This window comes from Mesoplodon mirus (assembly GCF_964341445.2).
Source record: "Mesoplodon mirus genome assembly, chromosome: 1".
NCBI classification, from domain to species: domain Eukaryota; kingdom Metazoa; phylum Chordata; class Mammalia; order Artiodactyla; family Ziphiidae; genus Mesoplodon; species Mesoplodon mirus.
Window position 1 is genome coordinate 206,022,371 of NC_138976.1, and position 27,112 is coordinate 206,049,482.

Consider the following 27,112-nt stretch of genomic DNA (forward strand, 5'->3'; position numbering starts at 1 on the left):
TTTACACACTTTAGTCTCTTCATTAAATGCTATTCCATCACTCTTTTAAAGTGTGCCATCAGTTTTTAGCTAGAACTGACTGATACATTGGTAGTGGGGAATAGGAGAAACGTTAAGGCAGTGTTAGGGAGGTGGGATAAACTGCTGTGGAGAGAGATAGGAAGAGAAGGGTTTCAAAGCTTTTTATGGCATTCTAGGAATGTAACATGACTTCTTTATGTGAATGACTCTAATGTAGTCTTAAATGGCTTCTTAATTATTGATATTTGGTTGGGTTTCTGTTTCTTTGCATGCACAACCAGGATTGAACAGGGCTAAGAGATGTCTGGGATTTACATGATGAGATAATACTACTAGGATCTATCTAGATTCATTATATCATATTAAGACATTTCTCCCATGGAATCAGGAACATCCCAACCCAGTGCACATGCTAAGTTTCTATTGAAATTCAGTGAACTGCTGTGGTGTGAAATTAATTTTTATTGTCAGTCCCCTGCGTCGGCAGGTCGACTCTCAAGCCCTGCGCCACCAGGGAAGCCCTATAACACTTTATATAGCTGAGAATTCATCGATCAGGATTTTCACTCTCATTGGAATCCACTACTTGCCTACGACAAATCGGACACGTAGAGTTCTCAGACAGCCAGCGATCAATGCAGTGAATGTGATATTCATGGGAGCAAGGTAGTATGCGAAGCTTGCTGTTTTCTGTGTACTCTGTAAGGCAAATGCTACAGGCTTTTAGTGCATCATTTTCACCAAAAGATCTTACAGCCAAGCTGTCAATCTGTGCTTTGGTGAGTCCTGTAGTTTGCAGATTATGGGAGGACCCAGAGTCACTTTCATCAGATATTATTAGGCTAATTTGTATACCCCCTTGGCTGGTCTCTGATGATAAGTTTGTTTCTTCAATGCCTTCAAACATCAGTGATCTAATTCCTGAATTTTCATCACTTGAGCTGGAACCAGAAATAGGACTAGAACTGGAACTAGACGTACAATTGGGGCTTGAATGCCAACTCAGTGTGGAACTTGAATGGGTATCATAGCTAGCATTTGAATCGGAACCAAATGTACCACTACTACTACCATTAGGTGACTCTAGCCATTCCATGTTTTGACTTGGAGGTGAGACACTATGCTCTAAATTACTGTCACTGTCCATAAGGTTATTTGAGTTACTAAATTCTGTCATTGTCTGCCTTAACGTGCTCTGAGTTGGAACAGATGTTGTATCATTTAAGCTAGTATTTAACGTTCTGCAAACGGGATTTCTAATGGTATTGACATAAGCTCTCACACCTGCCTGCTCAGAATGTGAATACATATGCCTCAGTCCTCGTTCACTTTCAGAAGTGACAGTGTTGTTTGGTGTCTCAGATGTTAACTGAGTTCTACTAGCTCTGCTGTCTCTCTGAGAATATACTCCAGAATGAACTTGTCCTACTTCAAGATTGAAGAGTATGGTTGGATATATTTCCCTCATTCCCCAAGATTCACCACTGCTGGTTGTATCTGGAGAATTTTCTCCATGAACGGCATTCCTTGTTCTAGAAGTTTCAATAAGACCGCTATTTTGCAACTCAAATCCAGTCATTTGCTGTGTCAATATTTCTTGGTGCTCAGTTCTAGAAAATTTCGCATTCTCACTTAGCAGAGGCTGCTCAAAATTCTGAGAGGGTATACTATGATTAAGTCTTTGGACAATTTCCCTAAGTGAACGTGGAGGCGACCAACTTTCAATTCTTGCTCTGGTTCTCCGATACTCTGGGCTCCTACTTCTTGCTCGTCTCTGACTTGTGGTAGGTGGGAATTCCATTAATGTTTCAGTTGTATCTTGTTCAGACATAGATGGTCTTGTAAATATTGTTTCAGATTGTGGACTTTCCACTTGCCTTTGGCTGTCTTCCATATTTTCTCTTCTGGGAAGTCTTGCAGACGCTACATATTCATTCTCTGGATTTGGACTCCCATTATCAAGGTTAGCATTTATTTCTAAACTGAATATGAACTGATCACTTTTAGGATTAATTTGGCTCTTCTCTCCAAGATTGTTTTTCTCTTTGTCCACTTGTCATATTTTCAGTTTGTCCAGAACAGTTAAGCCAGTCTATTAGAGAGTCACCACTAGACACGTCATCTGAAGAGTCTCCTCTGTTTGTTAACAAAAAAAATGGGGAGGGTGCATAAAAAAACACCAAAATTAGAACCATCATAAAATAGCACTCTGAAACTTTGTTTCAAAAACAAACAAAAAATGAGAACTTAAATACTCAGATGTTTTCAACTGATTTCACATTTATAGAGTTAATATTTTATAAACTGCACTGTGTAGATTTATAAGTAAAGGTAGAAAAGTTTCGATTCCATCCAAAAAGAGTGAGCTAATCCTAGATAAACTTAGAGAATTTTTTAAAAAGGGAATCCAGAGGAAGTCTGTGTTTCAGTACTTCATCATATACACAGCCCTGTGTACCACTGTCAGAGGAATGTCAAGAGACTTTTTTTTCAGTCCACTGTCAAAACACTAATGCAATTAAACAAGGTAAACACCAGTTAAGGTACAATGCTAGTAGTTTAGTTCAATTTACATTATTGTCTAATTTCCATTAGTCTCCAACATGACTACTTGTAGGCTCTTCACTTATGTGCTTTTGATAATAGATAAGCTGTTTTAAAATATAAGGTTATTGCCCAAACATAAACAAGTTTTATAGGTTTAAAAGTGTTTGCATTTTGAATACTTCTTAATGTTACCAAGATTTTTAATTGACATTAAATTGAAGGTCAGATCAAATGAATAGACTGAACCTAGCATGGTACATATAAGACCATATTCAAGAGCCAAAGTATTATAGTATCCTCTTCATTAGACAGCAAAATCCTCTACTTCACACTGGAAGGGAAGGCACCAGACCTGAGTTCCGAGCAGGGTTTCTCAGCCTTAGCACTACTGACATTTTGGTGCTGGACAATTCTTTGTTTTGGGGAGCTATCCTTGTGCATTGTGGGATCTTTGGCAGCATCCCTGGCCTCTGCCCACTAGATGCTAGTAACACCCATGCCTCCCCTGTGACAACCAAAAATATCTCTAGCCATTGTCAAATGTCCCCAGGTGTTGAAGAGAGCACAATTGTCCCCAGTGGAGAATATTTCTGTTTGCTTTTTTTACATGTCTATGTAGAAAAAATAATTCAGGATGTAGGAGGGACTTTCAGTTGAGGTAGAAAACCAAGAAAAATACAAATAGGCTACTTTGCACTGTTTCCCAATTAAAACAACCCAAATGTGAATCAGGAAAACAAACAAACATACCTTGACATTCTCACCAAAAATCAAGTAAATGCCAGTTCTTTTTATGAGAAGTTACTTACCAAATTAATGTAAGTCACTTCTGTATAATTTACTATTTACTATTATGAAGTTACTATTTCCTATTATGAAGTTCCTTATTCATCCCATCCGATTCCCTCCAAAAGCAAAATATACCTGTATTTTCATCTGAGTCTTGTGGGGCGTTTTCTTTGATTAGCTGAAGTCTTCTCAGCAACTCTTCTTCCGTACTTTCACCTGGAATGCCTAGAAGATTGTTGTCTCTCATAAGTTCGTAATCTTCTTCACTCAGGTTATTTACGAACCTGGAGACATCTTCTTCCCGAACCAATCGGTCCGTTTGACTTATGTGTTGGGCCGAAACTCCATCTCCTTCATCGTTGGAATCCGAGTTTTCCACCTTAATAAACAAGTGGAAAATTATCTGAAATTCACGACGTGGTGTTGAAATTCACCAATGGTCGTTTCGTTTTCTTCGCTTTCTACTTCCTGCCAGAGTGTCCGGTTCCGACTCAGTCGGATGACCCTCTGCACAGATTCCTCCCTTCTCCCTTCCCGACTCAGTTCTGTGGCCCCTGGTGACGCAACAGTTGGGAGCCGCCCCTAGCCCAGAACTTGCTAGACGTTGCCTAGGCACCCATTATCTTCCCCGCTGTTACCGAGTAGGGACTGGATTCAGGTTAGGTTTCATTTCATTCAAAACCAGCCAATGTTACTGAGGGTTTATAGTGTACCAAGCACCGTGCTTCACCTCGTTTCACCCACAGGAGCCTATTCTCAGGTTTTCAGGCTCTGATATGCTCTATTTATTCGTTACATTCCATATGACTGCCTTCTTCAAAATGCCATGCCAAAGTCAGCCTAGTTCAATGCAACAATTCTCATTTTCAGGTGCCCAGGGACCTCCGCCTTTTCTCCTCATGAATTTCTCAAATCCTAGACTCTCACTAAGAAAGCCCACAATTTTTGATAATTTACCAGGGCCCTGGCTGAGTCTCTTTAGTGTGTCCTCTCCCTTTGAACTGTTAATGGCTTCATCTTGCATTATATGGTCCTTCAGTCTTGTTTCAAACAAACAAGAAACACCAAAACTTTGGCAGGCTTTTCTGCTCAGCCAGGGAATTCCTTCTCCACAAAAGCATCAGGTTCATTTTTGTCCTCCTTTCTCATAAATATTATAAATAGTACTTAAGCAAAACTAGCCAGAACATCACAGGAACTTTTAAGACAGATACATAATAGTTACTTTGTCTGCCACAGTGAGTACTGACTTTGCTGATTTTGTCGCATGTATCACCTGAAAGGCTTGGTGAAAATAAAATAATGCTCATTTGCAATGCTATCTGGAGGAGACCTCTAATTCACTCTCAGTACACAGCTTAGAAGTTTAAGGAGCTGTGTAAATTCACAGTTGTTGTTTTGTTCACGGTCCACAGCAGGCTTTCTTGTTTGTTCTCAAGGAGATGGAAGGATGGTAACTTTACTGGTGTGACGGTGAAGAATCTAAGTCTATGTCCTGCTTTTGACATTTGTTCCATGCCTCGTTTAACTTAAGCTAGAAAAATCAATCTTTCCCCTCTGAATCAAATCTCAGCAAGACTTTGGATGAGAACAGAATCCCCTAGACTACCCTGCCTCCTTTATGGACTTCTGAGTGTATTTGTTATCTTTTACTGAAGTTATTCTTTTCACAGGGGAAATCTGTTGTAAACTTGTTTGCTGTGCCTCAATCAAAACTAGCAGTATTGGGGCCTCCCTGGTGGCGCAGTGGTTGAGAGTCCGCCTGCCGATGCAGGGGTTACGGGTTCGTGCCCCGGTCTGGGAGGATCCCATATGCCGCGGAGCGGCTGGGCCCGTGAGCCATGGCCACTGGGCCTGCGCATCCGGAGCCTGTGCTCCGCAACGGAAGAGGCCACAACAGTGAGAGGCCCGCATACCGCAAAAAGAAAAAAAAGAAAAAAAAAAAGAAAAAAAAAAAAACTAGCAGTATTATGAAAATTCAGCGCGATTTGTACTCTTGATGCAGGAAACCCTCACAATCGTTAGTGTTCTTGAGAGTGATTGATTCAGTTTAATTCAATTCAATCAATTCAAGTGTCAAGTATGTTTAGCGTTTGTTAAATGCCAGTCATATTATCGGATATTAAGATACAAAGATGAGTATATTTAAGAATCTGTTGTCATTAGAGTATAACACACAATTGAGCTACACAGAGGTAAAATTACAGTTTTGAGGAGAAAGTGATTTGAGTGAGAGAGAAAATCGGTTTCACTGCATTTGGGTTTTAAAGGATGAATAGGAGTTTTCTAAGTGAATGAAAGGGGGAAATATTTTCAAAAGTGAGAACAGCAACTGCTAACACTCGTAAAACAACAAGGATAGTAGATTTTAATTACTAAAAAAAGACATTAGTTAAATTGGCAGAGCAAGGCCAAAAAATCGAGACCTTTATGACATGTTTAGAAGTTGGACTTTATCATTAGTGCAATGGAAAGATGTTGAAGTCTTTAGACAGTTGATGGTCAAATTTGCAATTTAGAAATAATATTGATAGTAGTGTTGAGGATGAATATGAAGGGCAACAGTTCAGATGGGAGGGTCAGAAATAGATAGAGGGCAGCCTAGGCTAGTGATGACAAGGATCTGAATCAGGGCAAAGGAATATGATTACAATGAAGGACTTTAACAGATCTCTAGGCAGCAGAACTGATTAAACCTAGTAATATGTGGGAAAGAGGGAAAAGTGGGGAGGGGGAATATATGAGGGAAAGGCAGGGGTCAGGATTACTTCTGTATTTCTGTCTTTGCTTAGTGGACAGTGGTACCAATAAGAAGTAACACCTGATTCTGAAGTTGTATGGTTTAGCTTAAGAGGGAGCATGATTGCTTATGATTAGAATAGTATGCAAGTTACCTGAAGATTCAGGAAGTCTTACAGTCCTTCCAAATTTAGGTACAGAAGCACATGAACTAATAGCCCCAGATGTTTGGTGTTCCCTGTAGTTGGCTCTCAGTGTCAATGACTCTAGCTTCCTGAACTATTTGTTCCTGGTTATGTCCCAATTCTGGTGCAAGTAACAGGGTATAGGGATCATCATCCCAGAGACCTACTTATTGACCTTGATTATTTAAATAGAAACCACCAATATAGCTGTGCTTTACACTTAGTTCTCTCATGTCTTGAATTTCCTTCTGAGTATTGCAGTGTAGGTTCAGTAGTTTTTCCTCTGGATGACAATATTGCTGCTTTGGCCTTTGTTCTATCCCTTGTCTTGATATCAGAAGTCTTCTGAAGATGTTTTTTCTTCACTTCTCATTTCAGAGATGGGAGGTGCATCAGGAAGTCCGGAGGTTGACTAGAGCATCACTCTAAGTTGAGTTGGAGGGGAAGAGGTTGAAGATGGAAAGTTGCTTACTTTCAAACAGAGTCAAGCACTTAAAAATTTGGCCAATCCATTGTTTATGATGTGGTGAAAAAATGGGGTGTGTGTGAGCAGATTTGGCTGTTCTTTTATCCTGGTTGTAATAATGGAGTTTTGTAATCAAGAGTTTTCTTTTACTGACTCTGTCCAAGGAAGCTTCTGAACAGATTCTATGACTCAAAGGGAGACTGAAAATAAGCAAGAGATAGCATTCTCCCTTAATATGGGTAAAAGGAGTTCCGTGGCTTTAGAACTATAAGAAATGATCAAGACATATATTCCAGATACCTATTGCAGTATAACAGACCATTCCAAAATGCAGTGGTAGATACAGTAGAAACCATGCTGTTATAATCAGGACTTTGTGAGCTAAGAATAAAGATAAAGAATACTGGGGATGGCTCATCTCTGCTCCATCATGACTGGGCCTCAGCTCTGTTGGCTTGAATGATTGGAGATAGATTAGACAACTTGACTGGTGTCATATGTCTGGGGCCTTGGTTCTGGCTAAGTTTTCTTTGAGTCACATCTTTTGGTGCTGAAATGTCCAACCAAGATGGCATCTTCATTCACAAATCTGGGGCTTGAGTTGGGCTGCACAGGCTGAAAAATCTGGGGCTGTTTTTCTCTCTGTCTCTGTCTTTCTCCATGAAATTTCTCGGTGTAGTTTTGGAGTCTTAGCAACCTGGATATCTCAAAGTAGTTGAACTCTTACATAGTGAGTGGCTTCACCCAAAGTAAACATCTCAAGAGACTTGGCTGGAATCTGTAAGTCTTCCTATGACTTAACCTCACAAGTGCAAGAACACCTTTTCTCTTGCATTCTGTTGATTGAATAAGCCACTGTATCAGCCCATACTCAAGAAGTGGGACACCACATTCTACCTTTCAATAGAGAGGTAACAAAGATTTTATGGTTATATTTAATGTACTATAGCACATGATGAAAAAAATCTTATAATGATGACTTTTCAGTTGAAGTGTAAATTAATCTCTCCCTCTGTTTTCTGAATTGCATTATTCTCTGGGTAAAAATAAAAAAAGGGAGGACATAAAATCTGAAGTTCTTTGCATTCAGCCTGATTTTAAAGATACCCGATTAAGGATCTTTTTATTATGTAATAGTTTTCCCACATCAGAGACCATTGGTAATATTAAGAGCTATTTAGTGAGCAACTGTAATTGCTAGACACTCTGCTTGTGTTTTAACTTATTTGATCCAAAGCCCCATGCAAGATAGGTATTACTATTCTCAGAGATAAAGGCATTGAGGCTGATGCAAATTAAGTGATTTTCTCAAAGTTACAGTAATAGATAATATGTTTAGATTCAAACAAGGTCTATAGGATGACTCTCCCTGTTTCGCTCTACTCCGCTATGTTTAATGAAAACACAATTTTAGACATCATTACACAAACGTAGTAAAATCTCAGTTAAATGAGATGCTTGAATCATGTTTGATCATTTTCGTGTGCCATTTCAATTCTGCTTTGGAGTTAGTCTAGAATATCTTCGTTTTAACTTAATAAAGAGTAATTTTAAATCAAGAAGTAAACATAATTAAAGCTTGATAAGATATTTCATATATTTATGTCTTTTTCTTTCCCACCAGAAGGATGGGATAAAAGCTTGAAAGCATTGATGCAGAAAAATGAATATAAATATGCATGTCTCATGGAATCTACTGGAATTGGTTCTTTGACACAAATACTTGTTTTGAATCTAAACACGAAATTCTTGTTAATTGAAATCACACCCTTTCCACTTACATAGGCTTGACACTAGGAATTAGTTTCATCTCTTCCTTATTCTTACCTCTAATTATGGAAATAAAAATGTATTTATTTAGCAAGGTCTCATCCCTCTTATGATTTCCTTTCTTCCTGGTTCTGCTCAGATTTAGACTTTTTTTTTTTTTTTTTTTTTTTTTTTTTTGCAGTACATGGACCTCTCACTGTTGTGGCCTCTCCCACTGTGGAGCACAGGCTCCAGACGTGCAGGCTCAGCGGCCATGGCTCACAGGCCCAGCCGCTCCACGGCATGTGGGATCTTCCCAGACCGGGGTACGAACCCATGTCCCCTGCATCGGCAGGCGGACTCTCAACCACTGCGCCACCAGGGAAGCCCAGATTTAGACTTTTGATAGCTTTTCTATTAGTGCCGTGTCAGTGGTTAGTTTGCTTCTATGCTTTCTCTAGTTTTGAGCCATTTTACACACTTTCTCTGAGGCATGCTCAAGGTCTGTTATTCACAAGCAAGTTAGTTCATACTTCTGCACATTTGTTTATTTGTAAAGTCTTACCTCCTAGATTATTGTAATAAATAAATAAACTTACATATACATAAATAATATTCTGTTTGTTTGAAAAGCACTCTGACTTTTTGTGAAAGAGACTCACTTCCCAATTTTACAGCATTAATCTGAGGAACAGGGGCCTGCTGAAATACTCCCCAGGGACAGAGGCTGGCAGGTGCCATCTTCCTGCTCTCTCTCTGCCTTGATAAAACTGAAAGGTGCCATCTTTTTTCCCCTTTTTCCTTTCCTGCAGGTGACAACTTTGTGCTCCAGCCAGCTGGCTCCTTCTTCCCTGCTCTTCCTCTGTCTTGCTATATATATATATTTTCTTCTTCTTTTTCTTTTTTTCTTTTCCCTCTTTCCCTTTATTCAAATGGTGTCATCTTTGCACTCTTCCCACCGCCTCACTCAGCCAGTAAGCATCATCTTCACACTTTCCTTCTGATGTGCTCCAGAGAGCCAGAATCTCCAAGACAGGAGATCCCATTTTTGTGGCCTCCACTCAGGGGATGCTCCTTGATCACCTGGCTCTGGAGGTCAGGAGGGATTTCTTTTCTGGGTCCCATGGGACTGTAACAATTGGAGAGACAGTTCTTGGCAGGATACCACCCCCAGGATGTACCACTACACATCAGACTGAGACACAGCCCCAGCCTTTACATGAAAAAAGCCTATTTGCTAGTAGGGACAAGACTTAAGAGCAGACTTCAGGTTCAGCACACATCTAGAGGCTACGGATGTGCTCTCAGGGAAGGTAGGCTGGGGGTGCCATCTCTCCACCCTCACTCTGCCTTACTACAGTTCACTGGTATCTCCCAGAATGGAGCTTGTACACTTATCTGAAGCACTGTTTTCTTGTGACTGCTCCCCGGGGAACACCTTCAGATTGCTTGCTTCTGGGGCGCAGCAGGGCTTACACTTGCAATCTCACAAGGCTAAATATATTTGCATTCTTTAAAAGCTGTTACCAAATTTTCTGGCTTCCTATCAACCTGAATCTAGGTACTGCCTGAGATCCTCCACTTTGGGTTGCTCATTTGTCTTGGCACACCCTCAACTGCTGGGATGGTGTGCCAGGTCTATTAAAAATAAACTGCTTAGACAATCACAAAGATTTGAGAGGCAACCAAGAGTAGACAGGGTTAAATGACAAGGTTCATCTGTCACACAGCTCTTCAAGACTGGGAGATGTGGCTATTTCACTTAATGCATAGAAACCAACACAGAGAGTCAAGCAAAATGAAGAAAGAGAGGACTATACTCCAAAAAAAGAACAAAATAAAACCTCAGGGAAAAATCTTAATGAAATGAACATAAGTAATTTACTTGATAAAGTGTTCAAAGTTATGGTCATAAAAATGCTCACTGAACTCAGAAGGAAAATGGATGAAAACAGTGAGAACTTCAACGAAGAAACAGAAGATATAAGAAAGTTCCAAATAGAAGTCACAGAACTGGAGAATGCAATAATTGAACTTAGAAATACAGTAGATGAAGCACAAGAAAGAATAGGTGAACTCAAAGACAGGTCAGAGGAACTCATCCAATCAGAGAATAAGGAAGAAAAAAGAATGAAAATAATGAATATAGCTTAAGGGATTTATGGCACATCAAATGGAATAACATTCACCTTATAGGAACTCCAGAAGGAGAAGAGAAAAGGGGGCAGAAAACATTTGTAGAAATAATATCTGAAAACTTTTCCTAACCTGGGGAAAGAAACAGACATCCAGATACAGGAAGCCCAGAGAGCTCCAAAGCAGATCAACCTAAAGAGATCCCTACCAAGAAATATGAAAATTAAAATGTCAACGTTAAAGATAACAAGGGAATCTTAAAATCACCAAGAGAAATACAACTTGTTGTATAACTTGTGATATACAACTTGTTATATAACTACATCAACCTAAAAAGCTTCTACACAGAACAATAAACAATCAACAAAACGAAAGGGTGGGCTACAGAATGGGAGAAAATATTTGCACATCATGTATGTGATAAGGTGTTAATATCCAAAATATATGAGGAACTCATACAATGGCTATATATCTATATATATATAGATAGATATAGATATAGATAGATAGATATAGAATCTCAAACAATTCAATTAAAACTTGGGCAGAAGAACTGAATAAAAATTTTTCCAATGAAGGCATCCAAATCACCAACAGGTTCATGAAAAGATGCTCTACATCACTAATCACCAGGGAAATGCAAATCAAAACTACAAAGAGATATCACCTCAAAGAGACTAAGAGGTAACAAATGTTGACAAGGATGCAGAAAAGGAAACCCTTGTGCACTGTTGGTGGGAATGTAAATTGGTACAGCCACTATGGTAAACAATATGGAGTCTCCTCAAAAAATTAAAAAGAAAACTACCATACGTTAGCAATCCTGCTTTGGGTATATATATATATCCAAAGAAAATGAAATCACTATTTCAAAGAGATATCTGCACTCGCACATTCATTGCAGCATTATTCACATTTGCCGAGAAATGGAAACAACCAAAGTGTCCATGCATGGATAAACGGATATAGAAGATGTGGTACGTACATAGATGGAATATTATTCAGCCATGAAAAAGAAGAAAATCCTGCCACTTGCAACAACATTTATGGATCCTTGGGGCATTATGATGAGTGAAATAAGTCAGAGAGAGAAAAATAAATACTGTATGATATAACTAAATTGTAGACTCTAAAACAGCCAAACCCAGAGAAACAGAATAGAATGGTTGTTGCCAGGGGTTGGGGTTGGGGGAAATGGGGAGATGTTGACCAAAGGGTAAAATATCCAGTTAGCACATGAATTTCTGGGAATCTAATCTACAGCATGGTGACTGAGGTTAACAGAACTGTATTATATACTTTAAAGTTGCTAAGAGAGTAGATCTTAAATGTTCTCACCGAAAAAAAAAATGTTATTTATGCGAGGTAACGGAGTTGTGTTAACTAGCTCCGCTGTGGTAATCATTTCACAACATGTAACATACCAACAGATTGTACACCTTAAACTTACACAATGCTATATGTCAATTACATCTCAATAAAGTTAGAAAAAATACAGACTGTTGCACAACATTCAAGCAAAAATACTAGTTTTGGGCTGCTTTTTCTTGAATTTAGTCATTGTTCCTTCTTGAATCTGTTTTGTATCACATGATAGCAGACTCATACAGGCAGCCTACTTCTGATCAGGCGCAGCCAAAAAGAAGCAACTGATGGTATATGGGAGTTTAGGGATAAGCTACGAGATTTCTCCCTTTCTTCCCCTACTTTGTGAAGATTCTCCAGCAGCAACTTTGTAACTTCCACGGCTCCAACTCCAATGAGACAGAACTGGTATGGTCTGACATTGATGATCATTTAACCTGGCCCTGGACTCCTTTACAACCCTCTGCTTAACTCTGCCTTTCCAGCATAGGGGTAAAAGTAAATTCCTGTTCCTACTAATCACTCCATTATCTAGGTGGCCCTTCTTTACTTCTCAGAAGTTTCATCACTGGTGTTCTTAATACCCTGTATTAAATTTATTTGCAAAGACTTGAAACAATTTCTATTTTATTTGTTATGGGCAAATACAGTATAATAAAATTTCCAAGTATTAAAAAAAAATTAGAAGAGACATGAAATCTCAAAATGGGGAAATGTTAGCCACGTTTAGGAAGAAAATGTACTAATATTATTGGAGGAGAGAATTCAGGAATTGGAAGAGAACACTAATGAGTTTGGAAGGTATAAGACTGTGGAGAAGTTTGAATGGTGGGCTTCATGCCACAGGAAATAGGGAGTGATTCAAAGTTCTATAAAGATTGTGCTCACTTCAGCAGCACATATACAAAGTTTTATAAGATTAATCTGAAAGTGGTAGGCAGTTTGGAGTATGTGATGGAGTGATGTCAAAGAAAAATTGCACCAGATGGTTACACAGGCAAGGAGTACTTTACTCAAGATGATTCTGTAATAGAGGAGAGAGACTGCACTCCATTCTGCTGAAACAAAAGGCATGGAAGTTTTTAGATGCCAGGATGAGCTGTAGGAAAAATAGTAGAGGATGCTGGAGAAGAGGTTGGTCAATATAATTAGACCATCTCTGTTTGCTTTGGCTCTTATCAAAGTTAGGCTCCTATAGTCCCCACAGAGACTGGGAAGTAGGGGCAATACCTTTCTTGAAGGTTATATTTCAAAGAGCTGACTCCCAGGTCCTTGAGAAAGACATTTCTGGGTTGGAAAATTATCAAGTGACTAGGAGAAAATTTACATCTCAAAGGGGCAGAGAAAGAATTTACAATTTCAAGTTTCTTAAAGTAAATGTTTTCAGAAAAGGGAGGTTAAGGGCCTATGGTAAAGAAAAAACCTGTCTGACGTTGAGCCAAACTGAGGGACACATTAAGGCCATCTTGATCAGTAGTTAAAATTAGCATTACCTTCAGGAAGGTTATTTTATAAAGAAAAGCAATGCTTTAGGAACTTTCTCAGAAGAATCAAAAGTAACTGTCTGCTAGTTAGATACAGGTCAGGAATAATGAGAAAGGGCAGTTACAAAGTTAACTCAACTAATGTTCTCTGTGTTGTAGCTTTAATAAAGATGAAATAAGTAGAAAAATAATAATCCATTGGTACACGGTGAGAGCCAATTGGATGGATTGCCCAATTAGAAATACTTCTTTATTTTCTAGTCATTATCAGTCAAGGATTAACAAACCTACTTTTATTAGATATACTTCTGTCTAGGGATTGAGAAATATCAATTATTTAAACTTAATCACTACTTTATTTCTGTGAGATTTTTAAAAATATACTTTGGGGAAAAGTAATGGAAGAGTGATATAGCACTAAAACATTGAAGTGAATGACATAATAAGATCCTATCTTTCTCAACTTAAGGAGAAAAAAAGGGAGGGCAAAAGAAATGGGCAGAAAGTAAGTTTACCTACCAGTCATTGTGTCAAGTGTTTTCATATATTTATCTAATTTAATACTCACAAAACAATGAGACATAAGGAAGATATTTATCCCATTCCGTAGATGAAACTCTGTTTACAAAGTAATATATCAACCAATTGTAGAGCTGACCCTTGAATTTAAGGCCTTACGTCTGTTGAAATGCAAGAGCCAAACCCTGCTAATACAAGGTGCTTAGAATAGGTAGACTTCAGGGAGCAGGAAAATTAGAGCATGCATGAACTGATGACAAGTTTTGCTGATCTAGTAGCTTTGTGAGATTTGTCTGGATCCAAAGACCCTTGCTCTACTAAACCATCAAATTAGAGGTGGTCTCCTTCTTAAACAACCAATATTTGCAGAGCTATTCAGACTTTGGGTCATGGTATTTTTTCAAGGATTAACTATTATCACTGGCTTTTCAAATTTTAACTTTAGAAAGTCCTTGCTTTTGTTGGAAGCAATGTTAAATTTTGATGCAGTTGTTTGCAGGGATGAAACTTGGTCGCCCTCTGGAGGCTATTCTCAGGTCCGACTAGCATACCTTAATTTTGAGAAAGAAGTCAGGGCTCAACAATTTAACAACTCATTTTAAATGTGTGGAAATTATGTATATACATTATACTTTTTTAGAAGTTACAAAACATTGAGTTCAAAATGCTCAAAATATTTTAAAATGCTGAATTAAACGTTTTATGGCATAGCATGTTTGGAATTCCTGTTCTCCCTTTGGAAATGGAGATGGTCATCATTCTCCTTTTATCATGCAATATCTATACTGGGATTAAAACCGTTATTTTTTCCTCCCCTATTATAAGAACACATGGGCAATTAGTTCTATAAATTGAATGATAAAACACATGACAATACTATACACTCGATTACTACCAAGATCTTTCATTTTAAGTTTAAAAAAAAATCTCTAAATTTCCAATTAAAAAAAATTTTTTTTCTTTCTCTCAGATATAAAACATCAGAGCTTACAAGAACCCTTAAAAACAGAATGGCTCAAAGGATAAAAATGTTTTGCTCCCTAGTTCATTCTTGTTCAGTTTTCTTGTAGAAGGTGTATTATACCAGTTAGTGTAAATTATACAAGCAAAGTTCTTGCCATATATTGGTGACAGCATTTCTACATAAAGTAAGCATTTAAGGGGCTTCCCTGGTGGCGCAGTGGTTAAGAATCCACCTGCCGATGCAGGGGACACGGGTTCCAGCCCTGGTTCCCGAAGATCCCACATGCCGCGGAGCAACTAAGCCCATGTTCTGCAACTACTGAGCCTGCGCTCTAGAGTCCGTGTGCCACAACTATTGAGCCTGCGCTCTAGAGCCCATGAGCCACAACTACTGAAGCCCACGCACCTAGAGCCCATGCTCCGCAACAAGAAGCCACCGTGATTAGAAGCCCACACACTGCAACAAAGAGTAGCCCCCACTCTCCGCAACTAGAGAAAGCTTGTGTGCAGCAACGAAGACCCAACACAGAGCCAAAAATAATAAATAAATAAAAAACATTTAAAAAGTAAGCAGTTATGAGCTGCTATAAACCTACTGTTACTTTACTTGATTTAAATGAATTTAATTCTTTAAATAACTGAGCAGGTAGAGAATTTAGACTCAGCCATTATTAGAGGTACCTTATACAGCCAAAGTGGTATAAAAACCCTGTAACATGAAAGTGTTGTGGAGGTCCTTCTGGTCTTCTGAGACCGGGACACCTGTACCTTTATGTCCCATTTATAAATGTTCCTGTATAATGTTTGGGATGTTGAAATATTTGATGAGATAGATACCTCATGCCTATTACATGCCTTCCCTATATCTCTCTCAACTACATCCCTCTAATGAGTTGGTGCAGCTCCAAGGCTCTATCCAGTAACAAGGTAGTGTCAGGCAGTGCTTGTTGTACTCAATGGCTTTTAATCCTCCAACTGCCTTGTAATCTCCTCCTTCACACCTTGATGCTTAGAAATGGCATATTTCCTGAGGAAGAGGTTTCTAGGGAGTCCTGGATACTTGCTTGAAATGGGGACAGGAGGATGGAGGAACAGAAGGGAAGATATAGGGAAGATGAACGGATTTTTTCAATATATATATTTTTTAATTTATTAATTTATTTATTTATGGCTGTGTTGGGTCTTCATTTCCGTGCGAGGGCTTTCTCTAGTTGTGGCAGGTGGGGCCCACTCTTCATCACGGTGCGCAGGCCTCTCACTGTTGCGGCCGCTGTTGTTGCAGAGCACAGGCTCCAGATGCGCAGGCTCAGTAATTGTGGCTCACGGACCTAGTTGCTCCGCGGCATGTGGGATGTTCCCAGACCAGGGCTCGAACCCCTGTCCCCTGCATTGGCAGGCAGATTCTCAACCACTGCGCCACCAGGGAACCCCGGATTTTTTTTTATATAAATTTTTCTGCCATAAAAACTATAGGTAGCAAGCAAAGCAATCAGGGAAATTTATATTCATGCATTAATTTACCACCTACAACGATGAGTAGATAGAGGACATTAGATAGATTAAGGAAGTATCTAGGAGATAAAATGGATAAGATTGATAATGGATAGGATATAGTGGCTGATGCGAGAGGTTGAACTCAAGGATTATTGTTAGGTGCCTGGTTTATACAACTGGGTGAATGATGTCACTACACACTAAGACAAATGAAAATAAAGGAGGAGAGATTCGGCAGTTTAGGGAGACCATGAGTATTTAGCTTTATGTATATTTTAAATGAACAGATTTAGATGTTAAATAAGCAACTGGATTTACAGAATTCAGATTAGAGGTCTCAGGTACACAAATGTCCAAACTTTATGGAGTTGGTAACTGAAGCTGTGTGTTTCTGTGAAATCATATTATGAGTTCTAGAGTGAGAGGACATAATGGCCTAGAACTGAATTTTGCAGAATTTCAACATTTAATGTCTGAGGAGAAGGATACGTACCTGCAAAGAAGATAGAGAATGAACTGCCACAGAGATTAAAGGAAAACCAGAAGAGTTTTTGGGTCAAGGAAAATCAAGTCTCAAAGACAGAAGCAAATCCTACTTACAGGTCAAGTAAGTAGGAGATAAAATTTTCACATCGCATCCATGGATTTGGAAATAACTTATGAAGTACCTTTTTATTGGAGTAATAAAAGATGGATTCTATTGGGAGTGGGTTGAAGCATGAGAAGGAAGTAATAAAGTGAAGATATCAAATATAGATAAACATTTTTAAACAGCTTTATGGAGGTACAACTGATGCACAAAAAATGGCACATGTTTAATGCATACTATTTGATGAGTTTGGACATATGCATAAACCCATGAGACAATTAACACAATCAAGGTAATAGACATATTTGTCCCCTCCAAAAGCTTCCTTGTGTCCCATTTTTTCTGTGTGTGGTAAGAACACTTAACATGAAATTGACCCTCTTAACTAATTTTAAGTGCTTAACACTATTGTTAACTACAGACACTATTTGTACAGCAGATTTCTTGAATTTACTCATCTTGTATAACTGAAAATTCATACCTGTTGAACAACAGCTCCCCATTTCTCCCTTTCCCCAGCCCCTGGCAACCAACATTCTATTCTCTGCTTCCATGAAGTCTGATTATTTTAGATACCTCATATAAATGGAATTATGCAGTATGTGTCCTTCTGTGACTGGCTTAATTACTTAGCATATTGTCCTCCAGGTTCATCCCTGTTGCCACAATGGTAGAACCACCTTCTTCTTTTAAAGTTGAAAATATTCCATTGTAAATATATACTACATGCTTTGAACCATTCATCTGTCGATAGACATATTGGGAAAAGCTTCTTGACATTGATCTTGGCAATGATTTATTGGCTATGACACCAAAAGCACAGACCACAGAAGCAAAAATAGACAAGTAGAACTACATCAAAATAAAAAGCTCCTGCACAACAAAGGAAACAACCAACAGAATGGAAAGATAACCAATGGAATGGGAGAAAATATTTGAAAATCATATATCTGGTAAGGGGTAAATATCCAAAATTTATAAGGAATTCCCACAACTAAGTAGCAAATAAACCAAATAACTCGATTAAGAAATGGGCAAAGAACTTGAATATACATTTTCCAAAGAACACATATGAATGGCCAAAATGTATATGAAAAGGTACTCAGCATCGCTATTCATCAGGGCAATGCAAATCAAAATCACAAAGAGATATCACCTCACCCCTGTTAGCATGCTTACTTTCAAAAATACAGAGGTAACAAGTACTGGGGAGAATATGGAGAAATTGGATCTCTTGTACACTCTTGGTGGGAATACAAAATGGTATATAGTCACTATGGAAAACAGTATGGAGGCTTCTCGAAAAATTAAAAATAGAACTATCATATGATTTAGCAATCCGACTTCTGAATGGATATATGTAGATATATATATGTAGATATATGTGTGTGTGTGTGGTGTATATATATGTATAAGGGAACTGAAATCAGGATCTCAAAAAGATTGCACTCTCATGTTCATTGAAGCATTATTCACAATTGCCAAGATATAGAAAAACATTTTCAAGAATTATTTTAAAAACTGTGCCTTTGAAGAAGAGATAGTGTGGTAATTAGTAATAGAAGTCAGGTGGAGAAAGGTGAGTTTGGTTTTGCTTTTCTTTTTTGCTTTATTCTTCTTTATTATTTTTCCCAATTTGGAAGATTTTAGAATGTTTAAAAAAGATAGTGGAAAAGATCCAGATTAGAGAAGGTATTGAACAAAATAAGGATCCTTAGAGTGTGCATGGTGATGCAATCCAAATCAGGAGTAAGGGAATTGGGTTTAGTAGGAATAGAGCTTCTGTTCTGTTAAATTACCAAAGGAGATAAAGATGGCAGCAGATGTAGTAACTCTATTATGTTAATTAACAGGAAAGTTCTCCTAATGTTTTTTCTTTTCTTTTCTGTGAATTAAAAGAGATTATCTCCTGATATTATAGCAAATGGTGGGGACATACCATTTAAGAATAGTGCAATAGCTGAATCACTTTGTTATACAGCAGAAACTAACACAACATCGTAAAGCAATTATACTCCAATAAAGATTTTTTTAAAAAAAACAAAGAATAGTGCAGAAAGAGAGAACAAACTGTAAAGAGTGGGAAATGATGGGTCCAGATTAATGTAGCAGAATTAAAGGGCAATATTAAAGGACCTTTTAGGTTAGTGATCATGAATTTATAAAGGAAACCATCTAAACTATTATACACTTTACTTGGGAAGACTTTGAAAGCTGGAGATCAAGAAAAGAGAAAGCAATAGTTTGGGTTGATCCAGCATAATTAAAAGACACTGGAACAGGGCTAGGGACAAACACACTATTAGATAATGGACATTGGAATGTAAGAGAGTAAGGAGAGATACAAAGGCAGTATCAGGAGAAAGCAAGGGGGTAAACAGACTTGCGTCAAAGTACTATCATAGTGGTGGGGTATTTGAACAAGTGAACTGGAATGTGAGAAGTTATTGTAAAGGGATGGCATATTTGTGTGAATAATTTTTAAAGACTATTTCTCTTTTTCCAGCTCTGATTTTTATTTTAGAGGACTGACTCCTGAAAACTCGGTTTCCCAGGATTCACTGGCAACTAGCTTCCAATTAATTTTGAGAAAGGAAGGACTGGTGAGAGTTTGGAAGAAGGGGATAGGGGAGAACCCAGAATGCCCTCTTTCTTTGAGTTGTACATACAACTGAGGCTTCGTCTCCCTCATGCGTCCAATTCCTGCTCAAGGGCTTCTCCCTCCATGTCCCCAGCACCCACCAGCAGTCTCTACATTCATTCCCGTTCTGCTTAGGGGATTCAGTCTTTCCAAACTCTAGGTTGCCTTCCTATTTCATTTGACTCCAGATTTTATAACTTTTGAAACAAGCTCCTTTTATTAAAATCTACTTTCTAAACTTCCTGAAGCAGATTTCCTGTCCTGCATGAGTAATCCCAGGAAAAAGATGCTCAAGATGGGACTCTGGAATAAGGTTTTGAGCTTGAATGTAGTAGTGACTCCATTGCCAATGCAAAGACAAGTGCTTCTTCCGAGTAGTGGAAGCCATAAATAAATTACCAGCAATATTTGCTTTGAACATATTGCCAGTTGAAGACAATACTTTTACATGTCAAGCGGCAGCTGATTTTGTCTATTACAGCAGTAATAACTACAAGCACCACGGGGACCATTAGCTGCTTCTTATAGCACCAGAGAGCTTACAAAATGAAAATGTTTACACTTAATGTTAAAAGGTGTTAGGTGTTTAAACTCTCAGATCGAGGCATGGGAAGACACAGAGAGCCACACTGAGGGCCTTAAAATTTTCTCATGTCTTATAGCCACACAGCAGACATGGCTGAGGATCAAGTTTCAAATCTAAAAGTGTGAGTTGCAGAATTAAAATGCAAGTTCAAGGTACATCTGTGCTAAGTCTCACAGATTAATATCAGGACATTGATCAGGAAGAGTTGGGTATTAAGATAAGGATATATTGAGTATTTAGGATAAGTGCAGGTAGGCAGACTCAGATTAATATGAAAATTTTTAACCCAAATCTTCCTGTGGTTTCCTCGCCAAAGGAAGCCACCCTTCTTCCTCCCCATTTGAGGAAACTAACCTTCCCTTACTTAACATATCTCTAAAGACCTCATCTAAATAGGTTAGTTTTCAAGGAAATTTCTACTTTTCTCAAGACCCACCCACATCAGCACTTACTGCATCCTAATAACTACAGTCAGATTCCACCAGGCCCCAGGAGGCAAGTATAATGTCCACCCTGGTAGGAGTTAGCATATACATCAAAAGAAATGCTATATCCTGCTAATGTGTATCAGCAGAAACCTGTAGAATGTGTGTGTGGCATATGGTTTGTTGGGATTTTTTGTTTGTTGTTTTGCAGTACGCGGGGCTCTCACTTTTGTGGCCTCTCCCGTTGTGGAGCACAGGCTCCAGACGCGCAGGCTCAGTGGCCATGGCTCACGGGCCCAGCCACTCCGTGGCATGTGGGATCCTCCTGGACCGGGGCACGAACCCGTGTCCCCTGCATCGGCCGGTGGACTCTCAAGCACTGTGCCACCAGGGAAGCCCTGGCATATGTTTTATAAGTGTTAGACTGAGAAAGATGGAATATAAAGTTGGAAGGGGTTGAATTTATTATAAAGAACATACCTGAGATTCAAAGTATTAGCTCTAGCTGATGGAATTGGCTCTAATCGTTGGCTTGTTTGGCTGACTGAAACATAGATTCAATAGTCAGCAACATTCAAAGAGGGCAAGATGCCATAATTTATCTGACAGAATGTAGACAAAGGAATCCATGTACTTAAAATGAGAATGTTGGAGTGGATTAATTATGTAAAACCCACTCAACTATCCCACAGTTATGCCCCCACAGAGGTCATCGATAACATTCTTCATCAAGACATTAAGACATTCTTTGATGAGAGAAATACAAGCATCCTTGAAAACCTCTGTGGAATCTGTCTTCTGCGGGCTAATGATGACAATGCGGGATAGCACCAATGAAATGGCCCCTGTGCTTTTAACAGGAATATGGGGTTACAGAGTAGCAGAGGTTAAGTGGTAGCATTTAATATGAGAAACAAGGTGAGTGCAATTATCATAAAGGTCAGCAGGGCAGAGTGGCACTATTTTCACTCAAAATGACTTCCAGCAGTAACAGATTAATCACATTTACACTGGGGATTACATTGATGAGCAGGCTTGAAGTGTATAAATGAAAATAAAATTCAAGCACAATGAGCAGAAACCTACATTGATTTTCCAGGAATGAAAATTACAGCCTCGCCCAGACCTAAACCAGAGATCAGGTGGCTACAACAGCTTCAGAAACTTTGCTGCAACACTGTCAAAAGTATAGAGTGTGATTTTTTTTTCTCCAGGTCTACCTCAAAGGGGTTTACAATTTTCCAGGGGGAATGTTTAGAAAGAAAAGTGGAAAACTCAGAATTTTTCAGAGATTATTAAGATAAATTTACACACCTGAGGTTCCAAAACATCACTGTGGTCTTCAGGTCATAATAGGGCTTAAGGAAGCCATGTGATAATTGAAATTTTGACACAAGTTCACCTCACTAGAAATCCTGTGCAGTGACCTACTCTATATTTCCCCATATCTGAATATATTTTTGGAGTACACATACTTGGAAAATGACAGAACTCTCAAACAAGGTAAGTGCTATTAAGAACGGCTACTGCCTGACACCCATTAGGATAGCTATTATTAAAAACAATAATAAATAACAAGTATTGGCATGGATGTGTAGAAATCTGAACCCTTCTCCATTGCAGTTCCTCAAAAAATTAAACAGAATTACCATACGATCTAGCTATTCTACTTCAGAGTATATATCCAAAGGAATTAAAAGCAGGGACTTGAACAGATGTTTGTAATTTCATGTTCTTAGCAGCACTATTCACAGTAGCCAAAAGATGGAAACAATCTAAATGTCCATCAACAGAGGAATGGATAAACAAAATGTAGTATATACATACAATGGAATATTAATGACCCTTAAAAGGTAAAAAAATTCTGACACACACTACGATACGGATGAACTTTGAATTCATTATGCTAAATGAAATAAGCCAGAACCGAAAACACAAATACTGTGATTCCAGTCATATGAGGTACTAGAGTAGTCAAATTTATATAGACAGATAATAGAATGGTGATTGCCAGGGTCTGGGTGCAGTGATGAATGGAGAGGTGTTCTTTAATGGGTACAGAGTTTCAGTTTGGGAAGATGAACAAAGTCCGGGAGATGAATGGTAATGATGGTTGCACAACAACGTGAATGTACTTAATGCCACTAAATGGTACACCTAAACATGCTTAAGATGGTAACTTTTATGTCATGCATATTTTGCCACAACTGGAAAAAAATACATAGGAAGGGCCAAGTGGAAGCTCCTGGAACTGTCCCTACATGAAAACAATACCAAAAAATAGCAATAGCACATATCTGGGGAATTTGCAGAGACTAAAATAACCATGCAGATGGTAATCTCCATCACCTGCCCCATTTAAATAATCTGTTTGGCCTGTAAAAAAGGCAAATAAGTCATGGACAATGATTGTTGATTATCATAAGATAATGAGGTACTAATTCTAATCAAAGCTGCTGGATTTTATGGGCCTTTTTTTTCCTGGAACAAATCAAAACATCTTTAACTCCTGATATACAGCTATTGATCTGGCGAATAGTTGTCTCCACATCAAACAGCAAAGATAATGGAGCAGTTTACTTCTATCTGACAGACACAGAAGTACACTCAAACTCTGTCTTACCTGAGTGCTATGCCAAGTCTCCCGATGTCTATAATATTATAGTCCATAGGGAGATTAGTCATCTGGATATCACAAAAGCATTATGATAGTCCCTTGTATTGATGAGTTTATGGTGATTGGACATGAGAAAAAGTAGGAAGTACTCAAGTTGTGTCAGTAAGATACATAGATGTCAGAGTGGGAAATAAACTCCATGAAAATTTAGGATGTCAAATATATCACAGCCTAGGTATGATAATGCACACAAACAGAAACCAACCTCCAGAAAGCACTGAAGATCATGTTGATTTGTTTTAAAGATGGAGGCAGCACACAGCTAGGATTCCGAACGATTTTTTACACACTCCCTTTCCTAAATCCCATTCCTGATAGTGACTGCTCTTTCCTTTTACCTCTTCTCTCCTGTCCTCACCCTTCCTTTATTGTTCCCTATCCTTCTTACCCCTCTGCCCTCTTTCATTCTTCCTCATAGAGAATAACCTGGGCTATTATTTGTATTCTTTACATTCTTTGTATCTCTCTCCCGTCCACCCCCCACCTCAACAAAGGCCTTGTACCAACTAAGAAAGGAAACATTTCAAGTCCTCAGAGTATTGAGAGGAGAAAGGTTATGGGGAAATAGCAAATCCTGACAATTTAAATATTCTCTATGTATCACATAAGTATATTTATTGTAAATAAATTCATACATGCAATAATAGTACAAACAGAAAATATTCACAAGCTACCAGACTGCCAAATTCTGCATGAGATACAAAATCACATACCTATACTATCTGCTTTTCAATTTATAATTAAAAACACGTTACCTCAGAATTTTAAAAATAGCATTTTGATAATTATAAAAAAAATATATAACTACATTAAAATTTTAAATTTCTGCACTTTTAAAGACACCATTAGAAAATGAAAGGGCAAGCCACAGATTAGAGAAAATATTCATGAGATATAGATATAGATATAGATATAGATATATACATAACATAGACTGGCATCCAGGATATGTAAGATGATCTTACAACTCAATAGTGAAGTAGTATTTAGGGGAAATACTACTTCAGAATTATAAGAAACAAATATTTGTGTTTAAGCCACCCAGCCTATAGTATTTTTTATTGAGATATAGTTGAAATATAACATTATGTAAGTGCAAGGTGTACACTTGTTGGTTTGATACATTTGTATATTGCAGTATGATTACCAGCAGTAGCATTAGCTAACACCTCTATCATGTCACGCAATTATCATTTTTTTGTGGTGAGAATAATTATGATCTAGTCTCTTAGCAACTTTGAAGTTTATAGTACAGTATTGTTGACTGTAATCACTATGCTGTGCATTAAATCTCCAGGGCTTATTTATCTATCACTACCAGTTGCAAGTTTATATCATTTGACCAACATTTTTCCAATTTCCCCACCCCCAGCCCTGGAAACCACCATTCTACTCTTTGCTTTTATGACTTTGGCTTTTTTAGATTCCATATATAAGTGATATAAGACAGAAAAAGACAGTCTATGGTATTTTTGTCATAGAAGACCAAACAAAGGAGTATTTGGGAGATGCCATATCATGTAAGCTTTTTAGTCAATGGTGAGAAATATTGATTTTATTCAATTACAGTAGGATAGTGCAATGCAGAGTTGGGTTTGGAGGCTTAAACATGGGAGAAAAATGATCTAATTTATTTTTGTAAGATTATCTATTGGGGGCTGCTTCCCTGGTGGCGCAGTGGTTGAGAGTCCGCCTGCTGATGCAGGGGACACGGGTTCGTCCCCCGGTCCGGGAAGATCTCACATGCCGCGGAGCGGCTGGGCCCGTGAGCCATGGCCACTGAGCCTGCGCATCCGGAGCCTGTGCTCCGCAACAGGAGAGGCCACAGCAGTGAGAGGCCTGCGTACCACACACACACACACACACACACACACAAAAAAAAAGATTATCTATTGGGAGTTTCCTATAGACAAGTAAACAAGGATTCAAGAAGAAACTTTAGAAGGCCCTTTATAAGAGTCCAGGTAAAGGATAGCAGATTAAGGTGGTAAAAATAGAAAAACATTAACTAGCAATTAACTGAGAAATAGATTTTCAGGAACTAACCCCCACACATTTAGATAATTCATCTGAAATATGCTATTTGAAAATATACCTTCTTAGGATGCATCATATCTCTGAAGGAAATGCTAAAATAACAATGGATTGATAGTCCAAGCAATGAAGATTTACTGAGTGGTGTGTGTGTGTGTGTGTGTGTCGTCCTCAACTGTCCTAGGTTCAAGGAAAGGCAAATAAAAATAAAACCTTCATGTTGGAATACTGTCCCACAGTGAGTAAAGGTATCATGCACTTTTAAAATTATATCTATTTAAACAAAGCCTTATATAATGGGAAAAATAAACTAGACCTGGAATCAAAGGACCTGAGTTTGAATCGCAGCTTGATTAATTACCAGAATATTAAGTTCGGGCAAGTTGTCCACATTTGATCAATTTCAGGTTCCTTATTTACAAAATGGTAGGCTGGATGGAGTGATCTCTAGGCTCCCTTCTTGCATGAGATTTTGTTATTCTACAACACCATATTGGTATTCTCATTAAAGTGAATTTCAAGTGTTTGGTCAAGAAGAGGCTCATTTAGTTACTTCTTTTATTTCAAATTTAATAATAATGTAAGCCCTCATCCCATCAGGCAAAGAAGAAACTCTACCAGTTTGTCATCATTCAAGAATCCATTTCTTTCATTAGGTCACATGAACATTCTAGAGGCTTAAAATAACCCTAGAAAGTGTGGTAGAGGCTCTGTATTTGGGCCTTAAACAAAAGATACATCTTGTTGAACTTTCATGGTGGCTTTAAATCTGCTGACTCTACTGCTTCACTGATAAACTGGAATAACAGGAAAGTTGGTGCCTGAACCCATATTACTTGCACGAAGTGCATAACCACTGTTTCTGAAATCTTTCTGTATATCTGGAGACATGCGCTATTTTCACATTGCCATAGTGAATGTTTAAGTTTTCTGCTACATGAAGATATGTCCCTCTCTCCAGCCTCAGGGACATCTATCCCTCTTCCTTTGGAGTCTCAATGGCTCTCCTCTGTTTCCTCTCTCTCTCTCTCTCACCTAACATTATTCTTTCAAAGTATTTGTGCTTTTCAAACAACAAAGGAAAATCGGTCAATTCCAGGAAACACCAGCTTTTCACCCTAACACAAATCTCCCCTGAAGTAATTAACAGCAAATGTTAACTACCATCTTGAAGTGGTGGTAATAGAGTTATTGGGGAAAATAAACACAAATTAAAGCTTCAGTAAATTATACTGCCATAACTACAAATAATTAGCTCTTCAAGAAAACAGATTTATATATCGACAGAATCCTTGTTTTGGAGCCTCCTCACCGAATAGCCTTAGTCTTTAAGGGAACAATCAATGATCTGAAATCTATCCCTCATCAAGCATAATTTGAAAAGTTCATTCTACTATACAGCTCATTAGATCGAACTTGCAATAAATCTTAACAGACTCAGAGAAGAAAATGTTTATTTAAAGTGGTAAATTTTCAAAACTTCACGTGGAGCCTGACCATATTTCCAAAGATCTGATTCCTGCATTTCGCTTCAGATCATCCCCAATCATTAGAGAGATCTCTAACCAAAAGGTATGTAAATCTTCTATGTTCATGTTGCCATATCTGACTACATATATATTCTTATTTAACACACACAAAAACTCATGCACACACTGTCTCTCGCTCTCTCACATACATACAAAAACACACACACACCCATC

At 38.3% G+C, this 27,112-nt stretch overlaps 1 protein-coding gene across 1 annotated transcript; it reads right to left on the bottom strand.

Moving 5' to 3' along the window:
* Positions 1-568: 568 nt before the first annotated feature.
* LOC309807120 (E3 ubiquitin-protein ligase RLIM-like) lies at positions 569-26,300 on the bottom strand (the record flags this gene model as incomplete). The annotated part of the gene is made up of 2 exons (XM_082626369.1): positions 569-1,998; positions 26,246-26,300. The coding sequence occupies 2 exons, from the start codon at positions 26,298-26,300 to the stop codon at positions 569-571; spliced, it is 1,485 nt and encodes a 494-aa protein (XP_082482495.1).
* Between the last annotated feature and the right edge of the window lie 812 nt (positions 26,301-27,112).